The 11144-nt window shown below is 46.2% G+C and overlaps 3 protein-coding genes across 3 annotated transcripts; 2 read left to right on the forward strand and 1 right to left on the reverse strand.

The window, feature by feature from the left end:
* Nucleotides 1-195: 195 nt before the first annotated feature.
* On the reverse strand, nt 196-3796 carry COCVIDRAFT_71735 (hypothetical protein; the record flags this gene model as incomplete). The annotated part of the gene is made up of 5 exons (XM_014694718.1): nt 196-743; nt 804-974; nt 1029-1986; nt 2829-2874; nt 3732-3796. Coding segments are annotated over 5 exons (1788 nt in total), but the record flags the coding sequence as incomplete, so codon positions are not given.
* A 468-nt stretch (nt 3797-4264) lies between these two features.
* On the forward strand, nt 4265-4990 carry COCVIDRAFT_71117 (hypothetical protein; the record flags this gene model as incomplete). The annotated part of the gene is made up of 2 exons (XM_014694719.1): nt 4265-4484; nt 4725-4990. Coding segments are annotated over 2 exons (486 nt in total), but the record flags the coding sequence as incomplete, so codon positions are not given.
* Nucleotides 4991-5308: 318 nt separating this feature from the next.
* On the forward strand, nt 5309-7806 carry COCVIDRAFT_116113 (hypothetical protein; the record flags this gene model as incomplete). The annotated part of the gene is made up of 3 exons (XM_014694720.1): nt 5309-5983; nt 6033-6950; nt 7378-7806. 3 exons carry the CDS (start codon nt 5309-5311, stop codon nt 7804-7806), a joined length of 2022 nt encoding a protein of 673 aa, XP_014550206.1.
* Between the last annotated feature and the right edge of the window lie 3338 nt (nt 7807-11144).

The following is an 11144-nucleotide window of genomic DNA, read 5'->3' on the forward strand; positions in this document are numbered from 1 at the left end:
GGGAGCCCTATACAGCCCATACTGGGATGCACTTGGGGTTAAGTTAGCCCTAACGCTAAGCCTATTTGAGCGCGAATCGGGGGGGTCGGAATCTGCGAATCGGGGNNNACAAAATAGCCAGATACGGATAGAAACCCTAACGCTAAGCCTAATATGGCACGAATCGCACCCCGATTCGCGCCTCATATTGGTTAGGCCTTCAGTATCCGTGTTTAGTGACTTGAACTCAAAGACATTGCCTGCCGGTAAGATCAACTTGGTCATCAAAGAGCTCGCAAGCGCAGCCATTGTTGTCTCTAGACGAGACTCGAAGCTGGAAGCCCACTGGTTGGCAGGCTTAGCGAAGCCATCCATCCCCTTGGAGGTTCCGAACTCCTTGAACATATCGTGGTTCTCGAGGTCAATGATGACACCATCGCCCTGCATACGCTTACTCAGGTCCACCATCTTCTGTACCTCCATAATATTCTCTAGGGTGGTGAAGGAGACTGGAGGATTGACCTGCCTTGGCAGCTCCTCTGCGCCGATGGGGACCGTCGTTCTACTCTTGTCCTGGTCAAGAGTGAGTGACCACGTGTCGCTGGCAGGAGACAGGTCAAAGCCTGCCTTGGTGACGATCTGGATATTAGCCCGTCGAGCAGCGCGCCATTCAGTGAAAACGTTGATGAACCACTGTCGGTTGGCTATCATGTCGGCAGCGAGTCCGACGCCACCAGTGAGTGTCCACAGTGCCACACGTTTTTCTGATCACTCGTTCAGTATGCTTGCATCCCAATTCAGCAACGCGAAAGGTAAACACTTACTGTCTTCGAACAGGCGATTTATATTGCAGATGCCAGAGGCTTCTTGCGTGATTGACAATAGTGAGCGCATATTAATATCGAAGTAGATTTTACGGTTCGTATCGGACGACTTGCCAAGATTGGGGTTCTTTTGCACATCACTGGTGTAGGTCAGAATGGCCTCTGCGATGCCTAAAACAAAGTCAGTCGGCTCATCAAACTGTTTCGAATTATATGGTATCCTACCTCGAGCTTGGCGTCGCTGGAAATACTTCAGCTCCAGACCGATTGCTTTTGAAGCCGTGAGCACTAAACTCAGGAACGCAGACAGCTCTTCCGATTGTTTCATATTGTCTGTGTCCATGTCTTGACATTTCATCGGCTGGAACTCATAATCCTGTTTTAGGCAGAGTTTGTTTACTTGTCCCTCATACCCCGCAGCGATCTGTTCGTTGTAACTTGCTGTCGGCTGCGCACTGGCAACATGATCGTCTTGAGGGACCAGGTCTTTACCCAAAGCGTTCATATCCACTTTGAAGTAGGAGAGAAAGTTCTGCGTTAGCCAGTAGTCTCTAAAGATCTCACGTGAGAAAGCCATGACTCCATCGGCTCCACTTGCTTTCCCATCTGCCCTGATGCGCTTGTAGGCTGTGTTTCCAGCGTCCCAGAAGCCGGCGCCGACATCTTTCTCGTAGTCAATTGACCTGAGGCCTTCACCACTTGCTCTATTGGGGTCGTTCATTGGTCTGTGTGTAAGAAGACAGTAGTTGATGACACCACTGGAATATTCTCCGTCTCCTGTCGTCACGGTCAGGTCGAATCGTCTGGGGATGAAGTAGGGAACGTTTTCCGCCCGGTCTTTATCTCCAGCAGGGATGTCCTCAAGCTTCTGTGTAAGACCATAGCCTAGAACAAACGGGTTGTTGGGGGTTGACGCAGCCTTTGGGGCGGCGGATAGAGCTTTGAAATAGGCTGAGATGAGATTGGCAGCCTCTGTAGCCTTCGTGGAGCCCAGCTCACTTGCACCCTGCATGTTCAAGAACTCGAAAGAGCTGACGATGCGCGTTGCTTGAAACAGGCAAAATAGAGTGGTCACCGTATAGCTGTGCTGGCTGAGAGCTTTGAACTTCTCAATGACGCCGTCGGCAACTAGCGTATGTTGTGACTTCTCCTCAGAAGCTTTTACAATGTCTTCGGAGTACTTCTTAGTAAAATTTCTCCTAAAGCCCAAGAGTCTTGATAATAAATTTACCTTCGACGAAATCTTGCACCGGTCCATGAGTCAGGTCCGCGATCCAGCTTAAGGTGCAACCGTCGAGCTTTTGCTTGACGGCTCGATTGCTGAAGTTGAAGTGCAGCTTTCCGGTCTTGAATTTCAGATTGACGCGAACGCAGCGAAAGTTGCCCTTTTCCTCGCCAAAGGTAACAAAAGGAGCTTCAATCTCCCCCTCGAGCCACTTGTCGCTGGGTAGGAAAAACTTGCCGTTTTCAGGCCGAATACTTGGGCGAATGTCCTCGAAGATCTCGTCGTCCCAGTTCTCAAGTGTTTCGGGCACAATTTTAATGTTGTGATTAATGTAGTGTTTGGCTTCCGGCAGCGCAGCAAATCCTTCGAGCTCCTCAGGATCTGGCATGAGGGCTGTCGGAATGGGTTTTTCGTAGAGAGCCTGGAACTGTTTGTTGATGGCATCCTGAGAGATGGTTATCATCATGTCATACCCTTTGAGGGTGTTGGAGTTGGTGCTGTGCAACATCTTTTCTGGTCCGCTGAGTGCACAAAGATGAGTGGCAGTATTGATATGAGGATGTGGAACGAGAAACGATGCTCGAGATGGTTGGTGCCTTCAGAGCGCTGCTGCAAACATGGAGACTACTTCACAGCTTATATGTACAAAAAGTTTGCAAAGACTGTATCGTCTTAGAGGTTCGGGTCTACAGCCAGACCGCCAGACTGATGAACAGTACCCTGATCTAGCCTGCATTTCTACATTGAGACACATATCGCTATAGACCATTTGCCGAGACAGGGATCATGCTACTAACGACGCCTGGACCAAACTTCAGCAGCACCGATGCGCAACGTGCAGTATCGCTAGCAATGTTTAGCGACGCGCTAGCAGCCCGATCAGCCCAGAAGCAGCGCAACTCGCACAAAAGCAGACATTTCTCAGCTCTTAAAACCACTTCTGGGCGCCGTGTGGCGTTACCTATTGGCACGGAGAGTCCGAGGCTGTTAAAAAATGTAGTAGCCCGATCAGCCCAGAAGCAGCGCAACTCGCACAAAAGCAGACATTTCTCAGCTCTTAAAACCGCTTCTGGGCGCCGTGTGGCGTTACCTATTGGCACGGAGAATCCGATGCTATCAAAAAAAGAGGCAACGTCGTGGTCTGGCCCGAACACTAGAGGCTGTATGATCATAGGGACGGCCCGACAAGTGAGGTCCGACCGCGTTACAGTGGAGAATTCCTACACGCGTCACTCTCTGTGTAAAGACTAGTTTCCGTCATCTTTCAGCTGAAAACCTTCTCGACTTATCGCCAAAGCAAAACTGGTTACCGTCGAGTAGACCTACAGCGTCCCGATAAAAATGAGCTAAGTTAGGTTAGGCCGAGAACGCCACGTCCATCCCGTTCGAGAGTCGGCAAGTACTATGCCCTTTACTCCCGCAATGGTAACCTAGGCACAAAAGCGCGTCTTAAAAGGTAGCTATCTCCAGAGCTCGGTGAGGTTCTGTATCTTTTTTTCCATTTGACTTGTTTCTAGCATTTTTTTGTTTTGCAACAATGGCATCCATGACGCAGTCTCAACTGGCACCATCAACGGTCGTAAAGACGAGCCTCCCATTTCCGGTTGTCGACGCGGAAGCATCAAAAATTGCCGGTAAAGCTGTGATTGTACCACATGCAACCAAGAAAGTGGTCGTCGAAACCGCCTCGGAGCTTGTTGAACGCAGCGTCCAAACGTCTCTTTTTCGCACCAAGGGCGGTGAAGATAGTCCGCTTGACATTGTGCACGATGCAAAGGGACAGCCTATGATCTTCTCTATTGGTTCAGATGGAGTCAGACAGTCTCCTCTTATCTTCATGATAGCCTGTACTGACATATTCCATAGCACTTGTACTGTGTCCTTCATGCAGATAAGGCATCGCATCCCTGGCAACTACTTGATATCACTCCACCGATGGCTCAAGCATGTTCCTCAGTAGTGAGCAGCTTTGACGTCCTTGAAATCAAGCAAGACCTCCATATTGCTGTTTCTTTGAAACACAAGGCGGAGGATGGCAATGATGAAACTCACGAAGTGTATTGGGCTACCCTGAAGTTGCCAACCGTCGAGATCGACGAGGAGGGCAGCCTGAGAGGACTTTTGGCTTCTGGTAAGATATTTGACTCTGCACCACGACGGGTAGCTAACAAAGCCTCGAGATCTAAATTGGACACCTGTGAAGAACAACCTTGGCTCTCGTGTCATCGCGAAGCTCATGTGCAGCCCCAACCCGGATGCCCCTGAGCCCGGCTTCACCATCTTTGCTGCCACACAGACTACGGCCACGTATCTTGCATCCACGTACGCCATTAATCCGAGCACTTCAGCGGAGGCGCCATGGACTGTTATCAACTTCGGTGCTCAGTCAAACAAGATTGTTGATATACAGCCCCTAGTGCTCGGTGGCGCTTCGGGCCAAAGCAAGAGGCGTCCCGGTTTGGCTTTGCTACACAACGCGCCTGCGCCAGGACAGGAGGCTGGCTCGATCCTCCGATGCAATGCTGTGACACTCAACGATGCCAGGGATGAGGCTTTCTCTCAGTACTCACTTAACACTAGCAAGGTTGGTAGGCCTTCAGGCATGTACACCTCGCTAAACTCCTGGGGGTAAGAAGATCTCGCTGATTGTGTGCCGGTCATCTACTAACAACTTAGCACACATGATGTGCTCATAGCTGGGAAGGGAGTTGCGTTCCATCAATTCCAGAATCTGAATGATCCGTGCCTCGACAAGGATGGACAGATTATCTTGCCCGACATTGCCTTTCGCCAGGTCTTATGTAAAGAGACCATGCTTTCGAGTCCGCGACGGTATTTGCTCTCAATTCTAGCTGTTTCCGAAGACAACGAGCTCTATGTCATTGATGGCGAACGTGATCCCAAGAATTTTGGCCTTCCGACCTTCAAGTACTCTGGCCTGCCAATTCGTGGAGACGTTTCCCAAATTGCCTGTCACTTCAACAAACAACTTTCATCCATGGAATTTATCTACACTACTCAACGAGATAATGAGATGTGCCATCTTGCTCGCGATCCAACGACTTCTGTGTGGACCTCCACAGACTTACAAATAAAAGGCCCGACTACCATCACTAAAGAGAGACAGTACCTGACGACAATCACGATGTCTGATTCAGAGGGTAATCCTGTTCCCGAAGGTTACACTGTGGCGTTGACATCTGAACCTATTTTTGTAACGGTCAACGACCTCTCGTACAGGCTTAACAGATCCCGACCAACGATCGTCACCACAGACAGCATGGGACAGATAGAGATTATCACAGTCGCGCCTCATCACTTTGGTGTTTCTGACATCGAAGTGAGTATGAGCGAATTCTCTGAGAAGCCCTTCACATTTGCGATCAACATGGCTTCGCGCGTGATGAGTGTGATGGCATCCATAAAGTCCAAAGATGACCTGAAGAGCTTGAAGACGGAGTCCGGGAAGCCAATGTTTGATCACATCGCTGACGACAAGCTTGAAGCATCGGCAGCGTTGCTTTCGAAGTTCGACGAGCTCAAGAAGGTCACAAAGGATGAATCGGCCGACAAGCATATGGCAGGCACATCTTCGGCCAATTCCAGCGTCACGCTAGCAGATTGGACTGGAGACCAATCCAAAGGTGGCGAAACTCGCACGTCGGAAGAGAAATCCTGGTTTGGCAAAGCGCTCGACGTTACAGTGGAATACGTCGGAGACGCCATCGAGTTCCTAAGGAAAGCCGTCAAATTCGTGGTCAAGTGGGCTGTCAAGATTGTCGGGCCCATAGTCAAGTTCATCATCAGGATTGGGTCTAAGGTTCTCAGCATCGTCGTCAGTACTGCAGTCGCTTTAGTGCGAGCTGTGGTAGGTGTTCTTGATAATTTACTAGGAACTGATATGATGGGATGGCTTGGTCTTCATTTCGGCAAGCACATCCCCAACATTCAAAATGTCAGTATCACACGCGCCCATCACTTTACTGTGCTAACAATTCCACCAGCGACTCAAAGAAGTCACGTTGGGATCTCTCAACGTACTGAATCGCTTCCTTATAACTAATCGGGAAAGCCTGCTTCAATTCTTTGAAGACGCTGAAGACGTTCTCTTTAGTGATCTGCAAAATGCTGAAGAGAATAAGGTACCGCAAAAGGAATCGTCCATTATGCGCTTCGTACGATCTGTGCTGAACTCCCCTATCATAAAACTTATTTTCAAGTTCAATCCTATTTCATGGATCATGGAAGGCATTTCAGAAGGCATGGACGAGACCTTTTCAGATTGGAAGCTGCCCAACTTTAGGCCTCTGGTAGATGCTATCGGACTATCAGCCAAAGGCATTCTGGAGATTGGCCTTGGAGCCTTCATGGAACTATTCAACGTCATATCCATGTCGGCGACTGACGCGTTGACGAATCCAAGGGAACTGATGCCTATACTGATCAGGGCGGTCAAGAAGATGTTCAAGGGAGCCTTCGATGCGACTCGCGACCTAGCACTCCTTGCTTTTGACACTCTCATTCGAGTTGTGATGACTATTCCAGCAATTCTGACGCAGGCATGGAAGATTCCTGGACTTACGGACCTATGGGAGGACTGGATTGGCCAGGAGTTCTCTCTCATCAATTTTGCTACCTATGGAATCGCCGTCTTTGTAGATCTGGTGACAATCGGATTCACAGAAGCAAAGAAGGACAAGGTGTTTGGAAAGCCATTCGGCGAGGAGTGGACACAGTTCGATATTGAGCCAATGTATCGCAGTGCGCGACGCGCGGCCGATCAAGCAGCTCTAGCAGCAAAGTACCCTGGTCCGTCGCTGCCTGAGCATACCAATCCTCTGATTATGATGACGACAATTAGCGACGCTAGCAAAGGAGGCGATAATGCGAGTCAGAAGGAGAAAGATAAACAAAACCTAGAGGTAAGGTCTAGAGCCCCATTGGCAGTACTGTGCTAATACAGAAAAGACTGGGCAAATTATCGAAGAGGTTCTGAGCATCCTTACGGCGTCGTTCAAGATATTAATGCTCTTCATCGAGGTAAAGGAAGGCTATCTTATTCACAACGCGAACAGAGAGACTCAGGCGGACATGCAAGCCAATGTTCCATTACTTGCAGCCAACGAAAACCCAGCTCATGTAGAGGGATTTGGCTCGAAAGCATGGGGATGCTGCAAGCTTATTTTCGGCGCACTCTCTCTGGGCCTCGCTTTCTATCAGAATGAACAAGCTTTCAAGAATGTTATCCTAGAGGCTAGACTACGAAGTCCCAATGCTTCGCAGACATCGCCTGACGTCAGTACTCCTTCATCATTTGTTAAATGCTGTGAGCTCTGCTGACCTACTTAGAATACACTTGGCACAAGCTTCGCTTTTGTGGGGTGCGTTCTCGGAGGAATGATAGATGTCCTTGGGAGTGTAATTCCGGCCAGCGGCTCGACTGCAGAGGAGTTCCAGAGGACTGCAGTCCAACAGAAATACTTCCTCGCCATTGGTGGAACGATGTTCAATACTTCATGCGCAGTTATATCCTGGCAAGTGGGAGAGACCTGGCAGACAATTGGCAACCTCGCTGGTGCAGGCGCAGTTCTGTCTACACATATTCTTTCAAGAAACCCTGCTGGAATGAAGATCACACTGGCATGTCTGGTGGCCGATGGAGGCCTCACTGCATACAGCATCTACTCTTGTAAGTCCCAGTCCCTTCCCACCTCAGCACAATCATACAGAAGAAGCATGCTAACTGCATCGAAGCGGTCCGCAAGCTTGATAAAATAGGTAGCTGAAAGGAATTCTATACTTCAGGCTCTTTCATAAGGATGTCAATGTCTGCTCTTCGTATAAGAGTCCAGATTTCTTCTTACACTTGTGATATAGCAGATTACTCCTAGGCTAGCCTAGTCCCCCTATCTAAAGGAAGCGCCTAATTATGTTATTGTTCACATACTACAAGTTCCTTAAGGCTACGTGCCAAAGGTTACTATGATGGAGGAAGCGAAATAGATTGTTGTACAACTTATATTTGCTTGATGCTAAGATTCTTAAAAATAGTATGATAGTAGCTTCAACTTTATAATAAAGACTTGTTCTATAGACAGAAGTAGACTTGCTGAGGGTTGACTAGAACTTTGGTATAGAGAAACTGTCTAGGATTGATTCTCAGATCAATGGAGGGCGTACGAAGTGCCGATCATCTTATCGTGCAGTCGCTGATTGTGCCCAGCAATGGCGGCAGCGACTTCGCATTTCACCTGTGGTGCTTTCTTGAGTCTGAACTCAACTTCAGCGCCGTGTCGTGGCCTCGTGGCTGCTATTGTTGTGCGTTCGTGCATTCTAACCTTTAGACTCGATTGTCGCAACTTGAACGATAGACGGCAGAGATGGCGTGAGCTAGCACGAGACACAACGTCCATAATCGTCGCTTAAGCTGTAACGCAAGCTTGACAACTCAGCTGAGGCCGTATTGAGTACTTGACAAGGTGCATAAGTGGTAGCCCTACGTGGCCACCCAAACTTTATTGTGCTGGGGTCGGCTCGAGCCGGGCTGAAGCTTCTTAACCTTATTTGAGTCCGGAGCTTGTCGGAGCTTGTCATTGTCAAGCCACATTGCTTCCGCAAGCGACAATGCGACTTGCTTTATTCCTATCTTGGGTGAGCTCGTGCCATGTTGGTACATATACATGATCGTCACATGCAGAGATCGATCTGGACAATTGTGATCTAACCCCGCAGACTAACCCGGATTGATGAAAGCGGGTTGCGTGTCAGCAAGTGCATTCATGGTTTTCGTGTGGCTGGCTTACGCTTCCTCATGATCAATAATGTAAGATTTTGCTCGCTAATTCAGCTGGCTATGTGAATGGAGAGGCTTCCAATTCTTGTTATGCGGTCGCAATGTAACGATTCAACTCTCTACAGCTTTGATTGTGCTGTGTGGCACTTGAAACACATATAACCTTAGATACCTGCTTCCATAGTCTTGCTCTCTATTTTCTACTTTCACTGGAGTTAAAATTGTTATGCGCCGTGATTTCCATTGCATCTTGTACCATGGCTCCAAAAGTGAAAGAGTTCAGTCGACAGAAAGGATTAGGCTAAGCTTAAGCAGATAATCTACCTATCCGCCATGGCGAGAAGCCCGAAGACGATGCGGAAGTTCACTGCACTGAGCTGCCTTAGCGGCTCTACATGGGGTGTAAGTTTGCTAGACATGCGCAGAATATATGAAGGAACAGCACTCCCTCAAATAATATACGCTTGCTTCATCTAGTATAACGCCAACACGAGAGGTGGAACATATACACAAAGGACGCTAGACATCATGCAGGGCATACAAGCCATAGCAGCAAGGGTAATCTGCGGCGCATACAGAGCTACATCACGTGCTGCGTTAGAAATCGAGGCACACCTACTACCCATCGAGCAGCAGATATGGAAACACAATGTTGATGCGATCATCCAGCTCCTTTCGAGCAGGGCAATGGCTAACATAGCTAGTATCCAGAGAAAGGGTTAGGTTTACCCTTTCTAGTTCTTCTAAACTCTTTTTATCATGTATATATTCTATCTACTCTTCTACTCTCTTCTTTACTTCCTGGTTTTATTTCCTTATTTATCTTTTCTAATTTAGACTCTTTGCGGGGCACCTCTTCTCTTTTTCTCCCTTTTTTATCTATCCCTTCTGTGGGTCTCCTCCCCTTTTGTAGGTATCAAGGCTGTGCATGGTTTATCATCTTGTTCTTAACCCTTTCTATTTTCCTATACTATATTCCATACCTACCTTTTACCCCCTTATTTAATAATCTCATCTTCCTAATCCTATCCTTAATCCCCAACGGAACTAAGGTCAAAATCAACCTTAGTTTCTAATTTCTTAGCGAGTTTGCGGACCTTAGTTCTATAGAATCTAGAAAAGTATAGAACTAAGATTAGAATAGCGCTTAAAATAGATATAACTTTTACTATAGATATAGAAAACTTATAAAAGCTTAACGTACTACCTTTTATAATCATATAATAACTGTAGCGCGAGATATTTAATAGAATATAATAAAAAGTTAGTATTCGCTAATATAGCTTATATACTTCAATATTAGTATTTCTAGTCTCTTAGGGTTATAGTAGTGGCTAATTCTACTCTAACCCTACTTTAACTCTAAGCAGCTTAACTCTAAGTATAGCCTACTCTAAGTAATCCTAAGTATAATTAACTTAGAAATTTACTACTATTTACTCTATAACTATATACTTAACTGTCGCAGTATCAATGGATGGATCGATCAGTGATCGATCCATCCTGAGTCACATGATCCATCCGATCAGTGATCAATCCATTCCGGGTCACATGACCCGTCCGATCTTTTAACCATCTGATCTTTATCAGATAAGTATAAATAATGGATTAGGTGATTAAGACGATAGATTACTAGAAGTAGTTAGACATAGATTAGTAGTATATAGTCTTACTAATCTACTAATCTAGATTAGCAGATTGATCGGTCCATTATCTTAATACATTCTATTTATTCAGAGTTTTTAGCTTCTATAGTTATGAGCCTAGCGCTATAAGATTATAGATTGATTCTCCCTGCGTAATTTTATACTACTAAATCTTTAAATAACGAATTGATTATTCCTATATTAATTAAACCCTCTCTAACTTAATAATCTATCGCTATAGATTATGACGATTGTATTGTTGTAATAATAATCCTCTTATAAAATTAAAATAACTAGCTAATATAGTTTACTTAGCTTCGTTCTTATGCCTAGGATAAAGAAATCTAGTACCTGATCGACCTAGATCTCTTAACTATCCCTCTAATCTAGGACCTCGAGCTAGTGTATCTAGAACTCCTAACTACGCTAACGCCCGTATAACTATTACGTACTAATCTAACTAAAGAAGATAAAAAAGAATATTAGTAAGCTATACTTTAATACGAAGCAAAGCTAAGAGTCTAAGAGCTTACTATAACTACTTATCTAGAAGATATTAATTAGTATAAGGTATAATCTATAAAATAGAATNNNNATATTACTNNTCTTAGTAATATACGAGAATAGATTACTAAAACTATATTATAAGATTATATCTCTATAGTTATACTTAAGCT

The sequence above is a fragment of the Bipolaris victoriae genome, assembly GCF_000527765.1.
Source record: "Bipolaris victoriae FI3 unplaced genomic scaffold scaffold_231, whole genome shotgun sequence".
Taxonomy (NCBI): Eukaryota; Fungi; Ascomycota; class Dothideomycetes; order Pleosporales; family Pleosporaceae; genus Bipolaris; species Bipolaris victoriae.